The sequence below is a fragment of the Megalops cyprinoides genome, chromosome 15, assembly GCF_013368585.1.
Source record: "Megalops cyprinoides isolate fMegCyp1 chromosome 15, fMegCyp1.pri, whole genome shotgun sequence".
Lineage (NCBI taxonomy): Eukaryota > Metazoa > Chordata > Actinopteri > Elopiformes > Megalopidae > Megalops > Megalops cyprinoides.
In genome coordinates this window covers 33,045,874-33,068,617 of record NC_050597.1, presented here as the reverse complement: position 1 = coordinate 33,068,617, position 22,744 = coordinate 33,045,874, and the positions used below count along the sequence as shown (strand labels likewise).

General features: G+C 41.3%; 1 protein-coding gene across 2 annotated transcripts in view; it reads left to right on the top strand.

Annotated features, from left to right (window-relative positions):
* Positions 1-22,744, top strand: part of dnajb12a (DnaJ heat shock protein family (Hsp40) member B12a) — a 29,209-nt gene that overhangs the window by 4,646 nt on the left and 1,819 nt on the right. For both annotated transcript variants that reach the window (XM_036546276.1, XM_036546277.1), the window contains exons 6-8: positions 581-690; positions 21,148-21,320; positions 22,294-22,425. In XM_036546276.1, coding sequence (XP_036402169.1) covers positions 581-690; positions 21,148-21,320; positions 22,294-22,415 — 405 coding nt within the window. In that variant the 3' untranslated portion in view covers positions 22,416-22,425. The remainder of the gene's footprint in view (positions 1-580; positions 691-21,147; positions 21,321-22,293; positions 22,426-22,744) is intronic.

Below are 22,744 nucleotides of genomic sequence, written 5' to 3'. Positions count from 1 at the left end.
CTCCGTGCCACTCTTGCCCAGATCAGCATTCGTCACCATTGACATGTAACGATACAGCTGCTGCAGTCCTCCTTCAGTCTTCCTTTTTGCTCTCGCAGCTTAATTCTGCATTCCCCTCTGAATGTATATTAAGTGTTGCTCCTTTTGATTAAGTGTGTTTATGCCTTATGTTTATAGCTTCAGCTTTTTAGCCACAAGTGTTTGGTAGGTAGGGATGTACATAAAAGACTTTATAGCTGCCAAGATTAACAAGGCAGATCTCTTTATGTGTTAGTTCTGTAAAGAGGTGGAAAAGTCCTACCATGTATTCTAGCCATTCACTAAACAAGGTGATTTCACTAATTAGCTCCTCTACCTGGCTGAAGAATTGTGCTAATTAAATTCAGCTGGTGTAGTGCATGGGTGGAACAAATACGTGGCAGGACTTTTACTTTCTGAAGCTGGGGTTTTCCTCCTCTGGTTCTGTGCTTACCGGCCTGCTGTGACAAAGCATTATGTGAGGTCACTGAACGTCTGTGTTCTCTGCGTACGATGTTAAATGTGTTAGGTCACTGTCTGAGTATCTGCCTTCTCTGTGTAGGGCGGACTGGCACTCTTTGTCCAGCTGATGCCCATCCTCATCCTCATCATCGTCTCGGCTCTCAGTCAGATGATGGTGTCCAGCCCCCCCTACAGCCTCAGCATAAGGCCGTGAGTGTGCCCCCCCCCCCAACACCCTTCCCCACCCACTCTCACTCCCTCTCTCTCCCTCTCACCCACTTCCTCCCTCTCTTTCCCTTTTACCCACTCTCACTCCCTCTCACCCACTCTCCTTCTCTCACTGTCTCTCTTCCCCTCTTACCCCCTCTATTCCATTCTTACCCCCTCTCCCCTGGGTGTAATAGGAGGACTATAAGCACCTAACTGTATAGCAGTGAAATCCATTCATATCTTATCATGGGGATTGCATCATTTTCTGTGGAATTGTACACATTCCTCCCCAAACTGCATAATCATTTAAAGCCCCTTATTCTGTTTTCTAATCCAACAAAGGAAATGGGTAGGTCAAAAAAGATCACTCATCTCTGAAGTGCAGGGATGCAAACTTGTCACTTTTCGGCGAAAATCACCGTTTTCAATCCAAAACAGGTAATTTCTGTGATTTGTGTAGATCCAATGAGTTTTTGAAATGCGGGGGGGGGGGGGGGGGGGGGGGGGTCTGGGTCTGTGAGGACTGAGTCACGGGGAATGTAATGAGAACCACACCTTCTGAGTTGTCAAAAAAAGCTCCTGGCTTCTGTGCTTGGCACGTGCAATGCACCTGAGAACAGTGAAGACCGTCTCTAGGAGGTCAGTTTTTGACTGCCCATGCCTTAACCCTTTTGCATGTAACTTATTTTATGCTATGTAGCGCGCGTGTTACGTTACGTTCATTATGTTTTCATTAGCGTTACTAAGCTTCTCATAGTTTTCAGTTAGCATTTGCTATATTTTTTAATGTTAAATTGCTGTTTCCTCAAAGCTAGAATTAGCTAGAATTTTTCCAATCTAGTGTTCTATTTGCACCAGTTTTAGCGTACGCGCTAAATAGCAAATCACACTGATGTGACTGTACGCGTAAATGGGTTAAGATAAGAATCTCTTACAGTAGCGTTATGATAACCTTAATTGGCTTACATGATGATATGTCAAGCTTGGGACTGTTAATTAGCCTGATAAGGTTGAGTTCTTTTGATTTAGCAAACGCACACATCACAATTTGGATGTTAACGTTATTTCCATGGGGTCTAACGTTAGCTAGTGTATTTGTTATTCCAAATTCCACTTGTTACTGACGTTAGGGCTCTGGGACTACTCGTTTAATGTTTAATTCGTTTAACTAACGTTACCAGTTTGCCGACGATTACAACATGAATTGAGCTCTCAGCCAACTTAACGTTAACGTTAAGTGCCAACTTAACATTAACGTTAGCCCCTGATGGGCTAATACTGTGGCTAATACTGTCATAACCACGATTTAATTAAACAATTTGCTTTTGGATTTGTTTTGGAACATGAGACTAATTCATGAGACAACCGTGTAGACATTTAGCTAAAATGGACCTACGTTACTTATGATGTAGTTAAACGCAATGCTTGTTACAGTAGCCTAATTATGTCACTTGAGAAGGGGGCAAAGGCCAAGCTCACTGAAGATGACAGAAGTTGAATTGAAATTACCTTGTGACAGTTTTTCTAGGACAGTCTCTGTCTCTCTCTCTCAATTCAATTTAATTCAAGAAAGCTTTATTGGCATGAACATTACAGCAACATTATTGCCAAAGCCACATACATACACACATTAAAAAAAAGAAGAAAGAAAAAAGAAAAAGGGACAATTATGTTGAACAGAATTGGAATGTTATCACAAAATAGGACAATTCTAATAATAATCACAAACAGAAATGGAGTTGGTGTTTTGTTATGGGTGGCCTCACTGGCTGTCCGTCAGGTTATGGCAAGCTGCTATAAATTTTGTTGCCAGAGTGGCCAAATCCTTGTTCTCTCCCAGAATGTATGGTAATTTTTCATTCTCTTTTTTCCTTTGTTTTCTTCATTTGTATAGTTTTGAAACTCAGGGAGGATTGAGTAGACGTGTGAGCTGGAAACGGGAAGCTCGAACACTACCTTTAAATCTATCATTACATTCAAACTGTTCCCCTTTATCCTCCTTGATTAACAATAAAACAAATAATTCACAGAATAATCAACACCAATTAGAATAAATGATTATGCTTGCGAAACACTGCAGATTGTCTGAAATGTGTGTGCTATTGTGAAAGCTACAGCATGAGATTGTTTAATCAACAAGGATGGCAATTTGAATAATTAAGTGGCAAGTAATCCCAAAGTTTTCTCTTAAATGTTTCACATTATAGCTTTCTTGTGTTACAGAATTCAAATTACAAAACGGAGCTAAATTTAGTTAAATCTATTTAAATTACTGAGAATAAACTTCTAGGTTAGGTTGAGTGCAGTGAACAATAACGTTTAGAACACAGACCTCACAAAAGCTGTGATGTGTCATGAGCATTTAACTTGAATTTAAGTTTAATTAAACTTATTAATTTAATTTAAACTTTAATTCAAATTGATAAATGCCATCCTTGTTAATTAAACAATCTCACATTGTAGCTTTCACAAGCACACAAACTACAGACAATCTGTGGTGTTTCGCAAGCATAATCATTTATTCTAATTACGCGACTGGTGTCATTATTCTGTGAATTATTTGTTTTATTGTTAATCAAGGAAGATAAAGGGGAACAGGTTGAAAGTAATGATAGATTTAAAGGTAGTGTTCAGGCTTTCCCTATTTCCAGCTCATCCGCTGTCACTGGATACATGTGGTGTTTTTTCCCCCGGAAGCATTTCACACGGCCTTGGAAAACTGGAGGTGTGCTCCCACATCAGGTATGACTAAAGCGAAAACAATACGGGAAGAAGCCTAACGCTGCGTACCGGGGATAGCTGTTATTGCGCTAAAAATAGCTATTTGATATACCGTGACGGCTGTACCGCCCAGTCCTAATTTCAACATATTTAGTACATTCAGTTGAGAAGTGCAGCTCTGTCTCTACAGCCCACAGACTGCAGTGTGAGCGCAGCCTCTCCACTCTGGACAGCCAGGTCTGCCTGTGTCTGCCTTTTTCGATGGTGAGGCTATGCTGACTGTGTCTGTAAATTGTCAAGGTTTTCCTGAGTTTCATGTCTTTTACTGTGCTCAGATAAGTAGCTGTTGTATATTCACGTTGTTGTGTTTTAGTGACTTCTTTCCAATGGGTGATGTAATTTTCCTTTTCAGTGGTTGTAATTTTGTTGGGTCTAATGTTTCTGGCTATTGTGTAGTTGTCCTGAGCCACTGTGATGTGAGTTGGTGTTAAATCACTGAGTCTCAGGACACGTTGGCTCAGTGGGCTCCTTCCTATATTCAGCTCTTGGCTTTTCAGAGCTATATAGTGGAGTGAGTGGGGGTCACTCATTTTTAGGTGTTGCCAGAATTTGAGTGCTCTTTTTTGGATATTGATAATTTGAGGGTATTGGCCTAATTCTGCCCAGTATGCATTGTTAGGTGTTTTCCTCTTTACCCGGAGGATACTCTTGCAGAACTCTGCATGCAGGGCTTCAGTTGGATGTTTGTCCCAATTTGAAAAGTCACATTTTGTGAATGGACTCCACACCTCACAGCCATGAAGTGCAATAGGTTCAATAATTGATGTGAATAGTTTAATCCAAGTTCTAAGTGGTAACTCTAATTGGATCGATCTTTTGATGGCATAAAATGCTCTTTTTGCCTTTTCTTTAAGTTCCTTCACAGCCAAGCCAAAGTTTCCTGTTGAATTGATAGTTATGCCTAAGTAAGTGTAGTTATTTGTTTGTTCAGTTTTGATGTTGCCAATTGTAAAATTTCCCTGTAGCCTGGAACGTTTTTGAAAGATTAGAACCTTGGTTTTTTGAGGACTTATTTTCAGGGCCCATGTTTGACAAAATTTTGCCAATACATTCATGCTATGCTGCAAGCCCACTTTTGTTGGTGACAGCAAAACCAAATAATCTGCATTAAAGCAAACATTTCATTTCGGTGTCCTGCAGTATGGGTCTGGGAACTGTAGAATTCCGTAATGTGTGTGCCAGTTGAACATCCACTTAGACAATCCTAACTCAGCAGGCTTCATGTCTCTGATAAACTCATTTGAGTTACACAGGGTCTCCTCCCCTCCTGGCAAACAACTGGACCTCATACTCACACGAAACTGAACTGTCTCACAGTCAAGCCGCTGCACCTCTCTGACCATTACTTCATTCGCTTCACTGTCTGCCTCCCGGAACTGCCCTCTGTTCCACCACCCTTGGTCTCTTCCCGTCGCAACCTCCAAAATCTGTCTCCAACCCACTTTTCCTCAGCGGTTACCTACGCTCTACCTCCGCCGAGCACTTTCTCCTCATTAGAGGTCAATGATGCTACAGAAACTGCTCCACTTTGAGCTCATGTCTGGATAGCTTGTGTCCACTATCCACCAAGCCTGCCCGGTCTAACCAGCCCCGCCAAAGGCTGTCAGATACCATCCGAAAGCTAAGGGCTGCTGAAAGAAAATGGCAGAAAACCTCTGATACTGCTGATCTACAGGGTTATCAGCTACTCTTGGCCTCTTTCTCATCCAGCATTACCGATGCTAAAACCACTTTCTACAACAACAAAATCAGCAGTACTACACTCAGAAGCTGTTCTCCACCTTCAACTCCCTTCTCAACCCTCCTCCTCCTCCGCCAGCCACAAACCTTTCTGCCAATATATTTGCCTCATTCTTTACAGATAAGGTTGCGGCAATCAGTCGCCAATTCTCTGAGCCACCTGCAGCAGGTTGCAACCATACCACCTGCCCCCCGTAGTCTCCCTCGGGCAAGTACACTTCACTCTCCTCTTTTACTCCTCTCAATGAGAGCGAGGTATCAGAGCTCCTGACTTGTAGCCGTCCTACTCCATGTCCGCTGGATCCTATTCCTACTAACCTTCTCCAAGCCATTGCTCCTACCGTTGTGCCTACAATCACACATGATTGTGTTCCTGAGGCTCACTGGCCTCAGGAACATTTCCTGAGGCTATCAAACAGGCCTGGGTTAGGCCTCTGCTCAAGAAACCCTCTCTTGACCCTGCTCAAGTTGAGAATTATCGGCCAGTCTCGCTGCTTCCATTCCACTCTAAGGTTATCAAAAGGGCAGTTTTCAAACAAGTCTCTGAGTTCCTCTCTCAGAACAGTCTCCTTGATCCCAATCAGTCTGGTTTCAAAAGTGGCCACTCCTCAAAAGTGGGTCAGTCCTCGGTTCTCATCTTACTTGACTTGTCAGCTGCCTTTGACATGGTAAACCACCGTATCTTGTTATCCGTGCTCGCTGACAGGGGCATCTCGGGAAAAGCACTCTCCTGGTTTGAATTCTACCTCACTGGGCGTTCATTCAGTGTGTCTTGGCAAGGGCAAACATCCTCACCCCATCGCCTCTCCACAGGGGTGCCCCAGGGCTCAGTGCTGGGACCCCTTCTCTTTTCAATATACACCACCGCTCTGGGCTCGATTATCCGCTCACATGGTTTCTCATACCATTGCTATGCTGACGATACCCAACTATACTTATCGTTCCCGCTAGATGACTCCACGGTCTCTACTCGGATCACTGCTTGCCTCGCTGATATCTACTCTTAGATGAAGGAACGCCACCTTCAGCTAAACCTCTCTAAGTCATCCCAGCCAACCAGTCTGTCCATCATGATCTTAAAATCAATATTGACTCTTCATCTCTCACCCCAACTAGGGTGGTGAGGAACTTGGGTGTCATGATTGATGACCAGCTATCCTTCAGCGACCATATTGCTGCGATCTCTCGCTCATGCCACTTTGCGCTGTACAACATATGAAAAATCAGGCCTTACCTAACTCAGTATGCCACCCAACTCTTGGTACAGGCCATGGTTATTTCTCACCTCGACTACTGCAACGCTCTCCTCGCTGACCTACCAGCATGTGTTGTGAAACCCTTACAGATGATCCAGAACGCAGTGGCGCGTCTGGTTTTTAACGGACCCAAAAAGGCTTACGTCACACCGCTACTCATCGAGCTCCATTGGCTACCAGTAGCCGCCCGTATAAAGTTTGAGTCACTAATGCTCTCTTAAAGAGTGTTTGCCGGCTCCGCTCCCAACTACTTGAACTCCATCTTAATGGCTTATACTCCCAATCGATCACTGCGTTCCTCGCAGTCCAGGCAGTTGGTGGAACGAGCTACCAAAGGCTATAAGAGCTGGGGCGTCCCTCTCTATATTCAAGAATCTCTTGAAGACTCACCTTTTCCAAACTCACCTTCTCGCCTAACATACTAACATTTCTAACCCTCACCTTATTATGTTGCACTTTATCTTATAGCACTTATCGGTTCACCTTTCTGTCTGCATTGTCTTTCTTTATCCCTTACAGCTCCCTTAGCACTTTGCGCCTACTACAAGGCCTCCTTTCATACTGTAGCTTCAATGTATTTCTCGTATTGTAAGTCACTTTGGATAAAAGCATCTGCTAAATGAGTAAATGTAAATGTAAGTTCATTAATGTAAATGTTGAATAGCATAGGACTCAAAACTGCAGCTCTGTCACTTGGTGGAAAAAGTCAGTCCTGTTACATCCAATTTTGAACGCTCACTTACTGCTGGAATACATAGAATTAATTACATCATACAACTTCCTCCCCACACCAGTCTGAATGAGTTTATATAATAGTCCTTTATGCCAAAGAGTCAAATTCCTTTTGGAAATCCACAAAGCAAGCAAATATTTTGCCTTTATTTTAGCTTACATATTCATCGGTTAGGGTGTGAAGGGTGAAACGGTGGTTTGATGTCCAATAACTTGGGAGAAATCCAATGTGGCTTTTACTTAAGACATTGTGTTCTGTGATAAGTATGCTGCAGAACACTTTCCCAAGGTTACTGTTGATACAGATGCCCCTGTAATTGTTTGGGTCAAATTTATCACCATTCTTATATATGGGGGTAATAAGTCCTTCATTCCAGGAGTCAGGGAAGTAGCCTACCTTTAGTATGAGATTGAAAAGCTTTAGAATGGCCAATTTGAATTTGAGGTCTGTATCTATTAGCATCTCATTCAGGATACCATCTACACCACAGGCCTTTCTGGGCTGGAGATTGTGTAGCTTTCCCTCAAGCTCTTTCTGAGTTATTGGAAGGTGCAGTGGGTTTTGATTATCCTTTATAGTAATCTCAAGGTTTTCCAGTCTGTCGGATATTTGTTGCTGGTCAGAATTTAAAATAGGTTTGCAAAGTGCTCTCTCCATATATCTCCATTTTGAATTGCTAAATCGTCATGAGGCCTTTTGTTTTAAGTATTTCCAGTTGTCCCAGAATTTGTTTGAGTTAATTGATTCTTTTAAATTGTTTCAGTTGGTTTTGGATATGTTTATTTTTCTTTACTCTTATTGTGTGTTTATACCTCTTGAGGGATTCAGTATACTGAATGCGAATATCTTGGTTGTCTGGTTGCTGATGTTTTTGGTTTGATAATTTTCTCAGACTTTTTCCTCTGTTTTTTGCATTCAGAATCAATCCAATGATCTGATTTTATTTTCTTTTGTTTTTAGTGGTGGCCAAATTTAAAATTTGAGCTACATGCTCAAATATATTGCTTAGGTGGTATACGGCCAGGTTCATGCCTTCTTTATCGTGTGGGTAATTTGTGGATAGAAATGAGTTCAGGAGTTTTGATCATTTGATCACTGAGCTTTGATCATTTTCAGAGCTGTCTTCACCCCATCTGTAGCTGGGTTTGATTTTGTACGTTTTCCGGGCCTTGTGTAAATGTTCGGTGTCTCTCTTCTGTTCAGATAGGCTGTGATTTGACTGTGAAGGCTCTCAGAAAGGTCAAGTTCAAATCTGTTATGGCATAGTCCACAGTGCTACTGCCAAGAGCTGAGCTATAGGTGTACCGTCCAGGGGAGTCCCCCTGTAGCCTACCATTGACAATGCACAGACCCAGGCTTCGACAGAGCCGCAACAGTTCCTTCCCATGTGCATTTGTGGACTTGTCGTAGTTTTGACTGGGGGAATAAATGGGGAAATGGATGTTATCTCCCGTTATGAAATCATCATCTTGTGTACTGACAAAGTCAAGTCCCATCCCATCCCTAGTCCTAGAATTTAGATCTCCACAGATCATAACATGATCCTGAGTCTGAAAGTGGCTGATTTCTCTCTCTAGGTCACAGAGAATAAGAATAAGAGAAGGTGTCCTCATTAAAGTAAGGGGACTCTATTGGGAGAATATAAATTGCACAGAAGAAGAGATTTTGAGGTGTCGGTATGGTTTGTTTTCTGCCACAGATTATTTTCTCCTTTTTTGACTAGTTCTATTGAGTGTAAAAGTTCTGATTTAAACCAAATAAGCATCCCCCCTGAGTTTCTTCCTTGAGTCACTCCTTTCAGTTTGGTAGATGGGACTACTAACTCTATAACCTGGGGGACAGCCTGTGGGCTCATCTCTTTTAACCATGTCTCCTGCCAAATTAAAACAACATGCTCCAACACAGCTGATTCAAATGATCAACTTCATTATGAACTCCTGAAGCTGCTGAATAACAAACTGATCATTTGAATCAGCTGTGTTGGAGCAGGGAGAGATCTAAAACATGCAGGACATGTGGCTCTCCAGGAGAGGGTTGGCCACCCCTGATACACTATATCTTCCATGACAGATGACTGAGGTTCATTGGGGAAATCTGAAACGTTGCAACGAATGAACTGGCGGATCTGAAGATACCGAAACTGGTTTAAATGAGAGAGGTTGAGTTTTTCACAAATTTCATTAAAACTTGCAAACACACCTTTGTTATAAAAATCTTTAAATCTGGAGAGACCACGTCTATTCCATTCCGAAAATGTTGCATCTATTCTGGCTGGAATAAGTAAATGATTACAAGAAATAGGAGCATAAGTGGAGAAGTTAATTAAACCTAAATGTTTTCTAAATTGTTGCCAAATACATAAGGTATTAATGTCAGTTGGAGTCAAGTGTATGTTGTGATAGGTAAGGGGATCTTAGAAGTAACTAAAGCTGGGAGGGATGTTGAAAGACATGAACTGTTTTCAGTTTTACACCAGATCCAATTTGGTGACTGACACCAGTGAAGTATTTTCTGGATGTTTGCTGCCCAATAGTAAAATTTAAAATTTGGTAAACCCAAGCCTCCCTTGGTACGATGCCTCTGGAGGAATCTATTTTGTATTCTGGGTGCTTTACCAGACCAGATAAATAATGATATAATCTCAATAGACTTAAAAAAAGATTTGGGGAGATAAATTGGAAGGCACTGAAAAAGGTAAAGAAATCTAGGGAGAACATTTTGATACAATTAATCCTCCCTGCCAGTGACAAATTAATGGTGTTCCATCTCTGGAGATCAGATTTTAACCTATTGACCAACAGTGTAAAGTTCTTATGATAAAGCTCAGGGATGGTCTGAGCTATATTACTACCTAGATATTTAAACCCATCTCTGGACATACAAAAAGGTAAATTTGAATCTGGAATAGATCGAGCTGGAGTATTTATGGGAAAACATTCGCTCTTAATGAAGTGAAGTTTATAACCAGAAAAGACATTAAATCTATGAAATGTTTTTAATACATGAGGAATGCACTGTATTGGGGCTGACACATACAGTAGTAAGTCATCAGCATACAGAGACACCTTATGGTTGAATCCCCATCTTTGAATCCCGTATATTTCTGACGTTGACTTAAGTATGATAGAGAGGGGTTCGTTAGCGATAGCAAATAAGAGTGGGCTTATCAGTGATCCCTGGCATGTACCCCTTGTCAATGGAAAAAATTTTGAGTGGTTCCCATTAGTAACCACAGATGCCTTTGGAAATGAGTACAAAAGCTCAACCCATGCCATAAAATTGGGACCAAAACCAAATCTTCTCAAACATTCAAATAAATAACTCCACTCTACTCTATCGAATGCTTTTTCCGCATCCAGAGAAATAACCACTTCTGCCACCCCACTGGATGCTGGTGAATACATAATGTTTAGAAGGCGAATTAGGACGTCATTCCTTTTCCTTTCTATCAATCCCGTTTGATCCGGGGAGATCACCTCTGCCATAACTGTCTCCAAACGTTGTGTCAGTGCTTTGGCTAATATTTTTATGTTGCAGTTGAGCAGCGAAATAGGGCGATACGACCCACATTCCTTTCTGTCTTTCCCAGGTTTCAGCAAGAGTGTTATAGAGGCCTCTGTTAGTGTCCGCGGCAAAACCCCATTAACTTGTGAGTCCACAAACATACACTATATGGACAAAAGTATTTGTACGCCTGACCATTACATTGTAATGACATTGTATTCAAATACATATACTTTAATATGGAGTCCCCCTTTTGCAGCTATAACAGCTTCCACTCTTCTTGGAAGGCTTTCCACAAGATTTTGGAGTGTTTCTGTGGGAATTTGTGCCCATTCATTCTGTAGCATTTATGAGGTCAGACACTGATGTTGCGTGAGAAGGCCTGGCTTGCAATCTCCATTCCAGTTCATCCCAAAGGTGCTCGATGGGGTTGAGGTCAGGGCTCTGTGGGGGCCAGTCAAGTTCTTCCGCACCGAGCTCATCAAACCATGTCTTTATAGTCCTTGCTTTGTGCACTGGGGCATAATCATGTTGGAGTAGAAAAGGGCCTTCCCCAAACTGTTTTGCCAAAAATTTGGAAGCATAGCATTGTCCAAAATGTCTTGGTATGCTGAAGCATTAAGATTGCCCTTCACTGGAGATAAGGGGCCTAGCCAAAACCCTGAAAAACAGGTGTGGCCAAATACTTTTGTCCATATAGTGTATCTAATAAAAGTGGAGTTCATTTCGATTAAAATCTTTTGAAAAATTCAATTGGGTAACAATCTGGACCAGGGGCCTTTCCATTTTGCATGGTCATGACTGCATCTGAAATTTCAGATTGCGTGAGAGGACATTCTAATTCTGCTCTACTGACTGAACTTATAGTAGGTATGTGTAGGTTGGTGAAAAAGTCATCCATATCTGTTTGTTTACGTGCTTTGGATGAATACAGTTTTGAATAAAATGCCATGAAGGTGTCATTAATTTCGACAGGGTCCATTGTAAGCTGACCATTTTCTTTCTTTATGCATGGAATATGTTCGGATGCTCTACCTTTTAATTGGTGAGCCAGCAAACGACCAGACTTCTCCCCATGCTCGTATACAAAGGCCTGTGATTTCAGTAACATTCTTTCAGTTTTTTCGATAATAACAACTCATACTTAGCCTGGAGTTCTATTCTTTTTTTGTAAAGTTCTGGACATGGGGAAACTGAATACTGGCTGTCTATGGCCTGTATAGAGTTTATCAGTCTTTCTTTCTCTAATCATCTACTTTTATTTAGCATGGATTTATATGAAATAATATTTCCCCTAATCACTGCTTTAAGTGTCTTCCACAGTAGCGTGGGAGATACATTGTCTACTTTATTAATTTCCAGAAAATCATCGATGGCTGATGAAATCATTTGGTAGAAACCCTTATCGGTTAATAAAGAGGTATCCAATCTCCAGGGGGTGCAATCCAGAAGTCTGAGAGATCTAGAATTACTGGGGCATGATCAGATTCGACTATAGATGAATAATCATTTTTTTTAACTAAAGAGAGTAATGCACTATCAATAAAGAAATAGTCAATTCTACTATATGTATGGTGGACATGTAAAAAATAGGAGAAGGTTTTCCCCGAGGGGAAAAAAAACTACATGGGTCAGTACTACCTACTTGGTCCATGCTGACAACTTTTTCACCATTTTGGAGGGAAAATTAAATTTTGGGTTGGAGAGATATAAGGAAGGGTTGATTGTGCAGTTTAGATCTCCTCCAAAAATAAGAGAATGTGAATTAAGGTTGGGTATAGATGATATCACTTTTTTTATAAATCTCTCATCGGCCAATTAGGAGCATATACATTCACCAATATAACTGGTTTATAATATAATGATCCTGTTACAATAATATATCGACCTCTATCACATTTGTCAAACTAAAAGGAACTTTTTTATGAATTATGATAGCTGTACCTCGAGATTTATGGTTGAATTTTGAATGAAAGAGTTGTCCCACCCATGATTTTCTTGATCTAAACTGATCCTTCACTAATAAATGAGTTTCTTGTAAAAACGCAATTTTGCATTTTAAAAAATTCAAGTGTGCAAATATTCTAGCCCGTTTTATTGGTCCATTCATCCCCTTGACATTCCAGCATATGAATCTGGCAGCCCCTCCCAAATCCTGATCATTGCTATTCATAATCTAAACACATACGGTATTGATTCTGACAACCGATGATGCACTTCCTCAATCCCTTAAAACCCCTTCCCCCCATCCAACAAACACTTAACAATACAAAAAAAACATATAGCGTGAACATTGCCTAGTCTACATCCCAAACTGGGATAAACTGCAGGCTCGCTATTTTTTGCCTTAACCATCTCCCTTTAGAACTATGCTGACTTACCGAAATCCCAAAGTCTCTTTATCTTTTATGTAAATATTAACATTAGTATGAAAGTTCTAAACACTTATCCAATAAATCTGAATAAGAGGTCTGAAAACTGACACATAGACTGTAATGAACAGATAAATATTAGGCCTGGTCACTTATTATACATAATAGAATATGAATACAGCCCCAATATCTCCAACAATGGGAATAAGATGGTGTGGTCTTATCCCCCTTTACTGGTAACTTGCTGAAATAACCAGATTAAAAGCCCCTCATTTACTAATAATTGTCCATATTTAACGCATCATGATGAAGGCAACTTCTCTCCAGGCCTACTTAAGAGTATCTTACAATCAAAGCCAATTCTATGTGAACAGTCCTTATTTGTATTAAAGAAAGAATCTGTTGTCACTTCCCTTCAATCCTTGGATAGGATCCGATTGTTGTAAAATTCTTGTGCTTCCTCCGGCGATTCAAAGGTGAGCGTCTCTTTGCCAAATGTCACCCTCAGGCGGGCTGGGTGTAGCAGGCGGAACCTCAATCCCTTCTTGTATAATGTTTGTTTAATTCTATTGAAGGCCGCGCGTTTTTTCACCAGAGCCGCACTCAGGTCCTGATAAAATCGAATGGTTATATTGTGAAACTTAACCTTATGATTCCTTGCCCATCGTAATACCGCTTCTTTCTGTTGAAATCGATGAAAACACACAACGAATGCTCTCGCCAACTTCCCCGGTGCCAGTTTTTGGGCGAGAGACCGATGAGCTCTCTCCAGTTCTGGCGGTTTAGTGAAAACATTCAGACCCATATATTCCGTGAGTAGCTCTTCTATAAATTAAACTGGATCTTTGCCATTCTCGCTGCCCTCTGGTATATTCACTATTCTCAGGTTCTCAGGTGTTTTCAAGATCGTCCACCCGGTCTAACAACGCCTGATTTTGAGCTTATAGAGTTTTAATTGCCGCTTCAGCGGTGTTCAGGCACTCAAAATTCTCACCAGCTATGGCTTCTGCAGACACAAGTCTGGTCTGGAACGAGTTGACTGTGTCCTGTATGGCATCCACGGCAGTCTGAAGTGGTTTTAGCGATTCTTGAATCAAGTTGGAGATGTCCTCTTTTAGAACGGACCTTTGCTTAGCTAGCTCAGTTACTAGTTGATTCATGGATATGGTGTCAGTATCTTCAACAGTGAGACTCGCCGTGCTCGCCACCATAGCTGAAGGTTTAATAGCTAGGCTAGCATTTCGCATTGTTGGTGGTAGTTGCTGGTCCAGGGTTCTCGTGGGGTCTCCTCTGCCTGCCTGGCTGTGGTGGATAGTGAGAGTTGTGATATTGGATCCTTGTTGGGGGGGGGTTCGCAATGCTCTATCTGGAGGTGCTGAGGTGCGTCTCATTGGTCGAGGGGTATTTGGGTGTCCTCTGTTGTTGTGTGTTTGAGGGGTGATTTTCCGAGTGAGTGCAGCACCTTATAGTGTCTTAGCAAACACAGGGACTACCTCTTTATGTACATGGACATGGTCATAGAGATAGTCAGTGTTCAGAATGGGGTGATGTCTGAAATGGACATTTGGCCGTAGTGCACAATCCCTGGAGACACTGGCATTAATCTTTTGGATGGTGAGTGGGTGAAAATCTTTCCTGGGCAGTAGGGTGGATATATCAATCTTGATTTGTGGAAATGTGTTGCAGGCCTTCTCTATTACTGCTCTCAGTGAATCAGCCACTGTCTCTCGCTGAGCCCTCATGTCATTTGTTCCTGTGTGGATCAGGATGTGACAAGTTGTCTCTTGTTGATAAGCTCTAAGGGTTTTTGGGTAATGGGATATCAGAGCTTAGCTGCTTTGTGTTTTGGGAAGAGCTTTTTCTCATCAATGAATTTACTCTCTGCGTCCATGAGTTTCCTGAGTCCTGTCTCTCGTCCGTATTTTCCTCATGAGTGTTGGCTGTGTGTGTGTTGGCTGGCTATAGGGGGTTGCCTGTGAGCTGGTAGATGCTGAGGAAGGAGGCTGGGTTTGGGAGTCTTGGTTGGTCTGGGTGGGGGTCTTTGGTGTTGGTGGGTTTTGATGGCTGAGGGAGTACAGCTGCTCTCTCAGGCTCTGCACTGTGCTGTCTCTGTCCTTCAACTCCTCTACGAGTGATGCTAGCTCTCTCCTGTATTTGTCTCTGTCCTGCTGCAGCTCTTTCACCTGCTCTCTATGAATATCCAGCTCCTCCCTGTAACTGTCTCTGTCCCTCTGCAGTTCTCTCACTTGCTCTGTTAGTGCAGACAGCTCTTTCCTGTAGCTGTCCCTTCTCTGTTGTGACTGCTGTTTAAGAACAGTCTCCCTGAGTTGCACTAGTTCAATTTCTAGCTGTGTGAATTGTTCTTTCATTATGATCAGGGAGTTCTGTGTTGATGGTGGTTGGTCCTACTCTGTGGTGGGGGGTACATTAATCTTCTCTGCCCTGCTGCTGACAGTAGGGGCACAGTGTGTGTTTCTCTCCCTCTGGGAGTTCTCACAATCATGGGACCTCTCATTCTCAGCTATTTTTTTATTTTATTAAATCCAACTTGAAACACTCTTAGGTTTCCTTGTACCATGATAGTTCCATTCTTGTAAATGTTCACTGTTGTCATTACACTATCAGGGTCATTTTGAATCTCTGATTTTTATTTTCCACTCATTGCAGATTCCTTCTTTTTTCACAGAGCGTAGTACTTGATCAGAGCTTTGTGCCAGGCTCTTGGGTTGTCTGAGTAGAAGATGAGATTGCTTACTTTGCCTTTTTTGTACATGTAACCCATAGGAAAATTTTGCTGAATAACTATTAAATAAGAATTATTAAACTAGAAAAGTGCATTTCCTGAAGAGTGTGATTGCGACCCGGCAGCGAAAACGTGTTAACATATATGAGACAATCACTAGGATGTGGCAAAGTGGTTGCCAGGGCATTACTAGGTGGTTGCTAGGCTGTTGGGGGGTGGTTGCTAGGGTGTTGCTAATTGGTTGCTAGAGTGTTGCTAGGTGGTTACTAGAGTAAACAGTATGGTCACTGGGGCATTGCTAGGGTGTTGCTGGGTGGTTGCCAGGGTGTTGCTAAGTGGTTGCTAGGGCAAACAATATGGTCGTTGGGCATTGCTAGGGCATTGCTGGGTGGTTGCCAAAGTCGTGCAAAGTGGTTGCTAGGTGGTTGCTAGGGTGTTGGTAGGCGGTTGCTAGGGTGTTGCTAAGTGGTTGCTAGATGGTTGCTAGGGTAAACAATATGGTTGGAGGGGACACACCCACCTTTGGTGAGTGTTGGGTCACATGACCCAAAGCAGCATATCAGATCCTGTGGCTATTGGTCAAATGATGACTGAGCGGTAAGACTTGAATGAACTGGAAGATGTGAATGGGAGGATGAAGTGATGAATAAATGAGTAAAAGACGAGTGTGGGGTCAGTATGGGTTTCAGTGAGTATTGGGTGGCATGATCTCTGCCAGCATATGAGGTACTGTGACCATAGGCAGAAAGGTGACTGCGTGGTAAGACTTTGAAACATGGGAGGATGGAGGGATGAATAAACAAGTAAAAGATGAGTGTGGGTCAGTATGGCTTTCAATGAGTGTTGGGTGATTTGACCTGAGGCAGCATATGTGGTACGGTGGCTGTCAGGCCAAAGGTGACCGAGTGGTAACACCTTAAAAATGAACTGAAGTCAATGAAAGGATGGAGGGATGAATAAAGGAGTGAAAGGCGAGTACGAAGTTACTATTTCAGTGAGTGTTGGATGGCATGACCTGGTGCCAGCATATGAGGTACGTTTGCTAACAGCCTAAGTGTGACCGTGTGGTAGGGCTTTGAAAAATGAATTGAAGTCAATGGCAGGATGGAGGGATGAGTTAAAAAAAACTGGTGGAAAAAATGACAAAAAAATGAGTGCAGGTCAAGGTGGTCTTGGATGAGTGCTGAGTGATTTGTTCCAAGGCAACGTGAGGTATGGTGGCTACGGGGTGAAAAGTGACCAAGTGGGAAGGCAGTGAAGTGTGAGGGGGGTGATTTTGAAAATGAATGGGAGTCTCCGGCAAAAAATACATGAAAAAACAACAAAAAGCGAAGAACGAGTGCGGGTACAGCTTAGCTGTATACAAGCACACTGATCGGGGTCAGACCAGATGGGTTACAGAAAGACCAGACGGGTTACAGAAAAAGAACTAGAAAAGTGCATTTCCTGAAAAAAATGCAGAGTGTGATTGCAACCCGGCAACTAAAAACGTGGTTACGTATATGAGACGATCGCTAGGAAGTGGATAAGTTGTTGCTAGGCGGTTGCCTAGTATTCAGTCTTGTGTTAGGTGTCATTTCCCTATTGGTCCAAACTGCAGTAGTCCCGCCCTTTATGTCAATCTTAATTTTCAATACGACAATAATTTCTTTTCTGCCGTTGCTAGTGAGCGGAGCAGACGTGTTGATCAGATAAAGAACAAATTAAAATAAAAGTTAATATAAAACCATTCTATTTAAGTTATAAACACGAAAACATCAAAGAAACCTTCGTAGGAGCAGTTTATCTTCGTCATTCTTCCTTTTATTCCTGCAAATCTCGTGAGTTCTGCTTTTATTATTTATGCTAGCCATGGCTAAGCTCCGTTGGTATTCCTTTAAAATACTATAATTCATTGGCTGTAATTCATGTACTTGAACAAGAATGCTTTCTGACAGATATGTACAACTGAAAGTGTGTAGTTCATTTTCTGTTTATTAATATAGTTTAATGTTGTAGTTTGTGATTGATACATTTATTGCTCGGTGATATTTCTTAGTGCAAGCAGCCTGTGTTAGCCATATTATGTTGTGAGCAAGTGTTCACGTGAACCAAGCATGCAATAGTTTTTGAAGTGAATTGCCCGGTGGGTAGACATATTGTAATCACTCCTTGCACATGTTAGCATTTTTTAGTGTTAACTGCTTTGAATATCTATTTCCTTTGTAGTTAGAAGTTGTAACTGTACAGTTAAACTTTGAGTCTTACAGCAAGTTATACTGGATAATGGTTAAATAATAAAAGTACAGGTTTAAACAGTTTAAGTTAAAATTTATTGAAATATACAGTAGATTTGGAATTGTATACATCAGTCCTGATTTATTATTCAGGCTGGGTTTTTTTTGTACCTGTTCGATACCTTGGATCAAGGGTGTAGGTTTGATTTGGAAAGTGGTGGGGACATAAATTTGGCAGGGAGTCTGGGGGTCCTACGCCAGAAATTTAGGAATTTTTCATTGCATTTCCTGAAATTTTACACAATATACTATGACAATATAGTGCTTTCTTAAACACAATAAAAGGTGAGAAATTATCAGTATAATCACAGCATTTTAACTTTTAAACAATTAAATTCATAATATAACTGGTGTTGATACAAACATGCATATCACTTAGCTTTGATAAATTTTGTGTCATGGCCATTTTATCATTTTTTCTACCAGATGTAAAAGTTTTACTCTATACAGCAGGTTTAAATCAACACATATTTCTTTGTCTACCTTAACATGGCCCCATGTCTCTGTCTTCTTTCCCCTCCCATATTATTACATGCACCCACAAGTACATGCGTATGACCCAAAAACATGTCTTCGCCTCTCACTGACACAAATTGTCTACATATTGCCTTGAGATCCAGTTTGTCCGTCATGTTCCTATGTACATGGCAGACTACAGCATGGTTTAAACGCTCTTGATTGTGATGTTAACTACAGTAACCCTAGGCTGTAGCCACACAGATGGGATTTGAAACTGGAGAAGACAGAATAGCAAACTAACAATCCTGGAGGTATTACTAATGCTCCTCTTGTTTGGCCAACAGGTATAATGCCAACATGAGAAGAACAAGAATAGTTAATGTTACCTAACTCAAAAGTAATAGCAAAAAATCACCCTACAGCACACCCTGTCACAACATTTAGTTTTCTAGCTGACTATGTTATCTGTTAAATGTTAGCTAGATGTACTAGCTACTAGTATAACTAACTAGTATTAATATGCCTAACTGTTTTTGTTTGTACAGTGCTAACATTAGCAGGACTATTACAATTCCTGGTCTGTATGCTCAGGACAGCTGACTGTGTCTTTCATATCACAATTTGATACCAGTACCATCACGTTATGATCACAGAAGGCAAAGCACCTGCGACAGACAGCCTGGAATGTGCTCTAGCGAGCTGTCTCCTCTGCATCAGTGGCACTCCGCTGTTTCCATCCAAAATGCACTCCAGCAATCACATCACTGCACATAAAGGAGGCAAACAAACACCAATAGAAACTATTATTTCTCATCCAGTGGGAACATGAGGGAGTTAATCTTATTACTTTTATTTTATTTTGAGGGTGCATCCATACAATTGTAAAAGAAAAAGACAATGGAAGTGATGATTGAGGCTGTATGTGGAGGCTGTATATTGCTGCTGTTCATTTTGGATAATGCCAGCTATTTGTTAATACAGTTGCTCTATTCTGCATACACATCTGTGTTCTGTTCTGCCTAATTGGTGTCCAGCTAGCCTTTTTTTTTAGTTCTTCCTGAACCTAGCGTGTACTTACTCACCATGTGGGTTACATACAGATCTCCAAAAAGTGTCCCTGGGCTTGCCTTCAGGAGTTTCTGTTTGAACTGTTTTCTTGGGGTTTCATTAGTAATCTCTGGGGGGCACTGAACTGGACAGTATTCAGTGCAGAGTGGGAGAGGGACACTCTGCAGGGCAGAGGGGGAGGGGCAGCTCCTCTTCTGATTGGATCATTTTATCAGCTTATTTGAATGGATACAATTTAGAATGTTTGGAGGGGTGCTGTGTAACTGTCCTCTTGAGCTTTAAATTTAACAGTTTAGCTAAGATTTAGCAAATTAGCTTAGCTTTATCCTTGATTTTAAAGCCCCATTTTAAAAAGGTAAAAGCTCAAACTCAGGAATTTTTTCTGTCCTTTGACTTAGAAAAGTATAGTTCTCAAGTTGTTGTTGTACTCACTTCTGATCGGTGTTTGAAAAGATGGATTTTATTTGTATTCCAGTTTACCTCCTTGTCTTTTGCTGATCTCCTTCTAAGAGTTAGCTACTGCTCTGCCCTTCTGTCCCTTCAGCTGTCCCTTTAGCAATCTTTTGTTGATTTCGGTCCTGTTTTTGTTTAAATTCACTCTTTAGGTAACATCATATTGCTGATGTATACAAGTATTTCAACTTTCTCTCATTTTAAAACTGCAAAAAAGAAAAAAAACTAGGAGCTCATACAAACTATGACTCTCCTTTCTCCCTCTCTCTCCCTCACTCCTTTCTCTCTCTCTCTCTCAATTCAATTCAATTCAATTCAATTCAATTCAATTCAAGAAAGCTTTATTGACATGAATGTTACAGCAGCATTATTGCCAAAGCCACATACATACACACATAAAAAAGAAGAAAAGTGGACAATTATGTTGAACAGAATTTGAATGTTATCACAAAATAGGACAATTCTAATAATTATAGAGTGGGGGTCGCTCATTTTTAGGTGTTGCAAGAATTTGAGTGTTCTTTTTTGGATATTCTTTTTTGGGGGCATGCCGCATCTTTTTCGCATCTTTTTCACCTTTTTCCACCCCTGATGAGTTTGCATCCCTGGAAGTGACTGAAGCCATGATTCAGTTTACTTGGCCCTGTCCTATATAAGTGGTTTCCTATAGCCAATAGACATTTTACCACCCATTCAATATGAGATCTAATTTTGTAAATAAGATTTCACTTCACAGCTTTGCTGTGGTGGCTGCCATGTAGTGTAATTTAATGAAGGTTACCTTGTTCTGAAGAGGCTGTTACAGTCAACAGTAGTTTGTCAGATTCACTGGGGTTGCAAGGTCACTTCAGTACCTACAGTGTTCAATGCACTAGCATTCAGATACTGTGGGTAAATCGGGAAGGGATCTTTATTCTGGATCGCTGTATTATTTTGCGCAAATTTGAAGGGTACATACTGCCTAGCTGTCCAGATATCTTTGACATTTCTATGCTGTACCCTTTTTATGGTTGTGCAAACAATGGCTGGGCATCCTGGATCCTGAGGTTTCATCTGCTCCTCCCCTTCGCAGGTCTGCGGGACACACGCAGAAGAGGCTGACGGGAACACTGAAGGTACCTTACTACGTAGGGGAGCGCTTCTCTGAGGAGTACACAGGAGCGAATCTGAAAAACGTGGAAAGGAGTGTGGAGGACGACTACATCTCCAACCTCCGGAACAACTGTTGGAAGGAGAAGCAGCAGAGTAAGGCTGAGCACAGCACAGTGCCATTACCCTGTTTATGGAATATGGGACAGCATAATACAGTGAAATCATGTTCATCACACAGCAACCTGATTGGCAGTCTGTGTGTATTGTCTGCTCAGACTTCGCTGAAGGTAGCCCTGAGACACTCGGGTATAAATGTTTACACATTTCAGTGATTATGTCTTTATCCATATCTGTACAAAAACCAAATAGTTTATTTCCAAAACAAATCAAAAGCATGTTATTCACAGCCACAGCAAATAATCTGCTCTCGAAAACTCCATATCCCCAAGGCTAATTAAGGCAGGTGTGGCTCATTACTCAGGTGTGGCTCATTAGCCAATGGCTTGCCACCAAACACAGGCAATCACAACCACAGATAATGACAGTTAGCCTGTCTAAAAATAAGTGTGTTTAATTGGATCTGTAGATCTTAGAGATTTGAATTGGTGATTTAGAAAAGGATCCTCCCTTACATGGAAACATAATGTAAAACATCCTTCCTTACAAAATACAGTTCTCACACATTACTAAAACATTGCATTAGTTGTTGGGGACAGTAATTCCTGGACAAAATGCTTTGTAGGTTGAGGCACCAATGGCTGTTCAGGCTTGATCCCGTGAAATGCCTGTAAACGTCATTCATTTTGAAATGCTTTGTCATATTCCAGAAACTGAGATTTGTTTCATGCAAAAATGGATTTTATATGCCAATTTTAAGCTAAACTGTAGTACTAATGCTGGTATTGCTGTTGTAATATTGCTGTGTAAGATAATGAATACAAATTTTAAATAAGCTGTTTTGCTTTTATCAACTTTTATCTTGCAGTTGCCATTTTGTTTGAGATTTAGAGTCATTCACTTCAGTTTAGTTGGATAGAGTGCATTCTAAACCACTTTGTCCTGTCTTACAGAAGAGGGCTTGCTATATTGAGCTGAATATTTTAAATGTCTTCTTCCTGTCTTACAGAGGAGGGCTTGCTGTATCGGGCACGGTATTTCGGAGACAGCGAGCTGTACCAAAGGGCACAGAAGATGGGCACGCCCAGCTGCACCAGGCTGTCCGAAGTCCAGGTCCTGCTCCATGGTTAAAGAGAGAGAGGTGTGTGACTAAGACCTGGGCTTGCTCTGCAAAGTGGTCTTTAAATCTGTGCTGCATACTGCACATTCTAGATGAGTAATAATACTTCAAACCTCATGTTTCTTTGAATTTTTATGCATGTCATAGAGAAAATGGTATCCTGTGAAATAAACATGCATACGGCCACTGTTTTTTTGCTGAAATGTTTTTTTTACAGCCTCTCCTTTAAAGGGAAGCGCATGAGAGAGGTTTCAACATGGATAAACATGTGTAACAACTGAAAATTGATCCATATGGCTTTCAATTTGTAGGTTTAATGCCAGTTTTTTTTTTTGTCTTT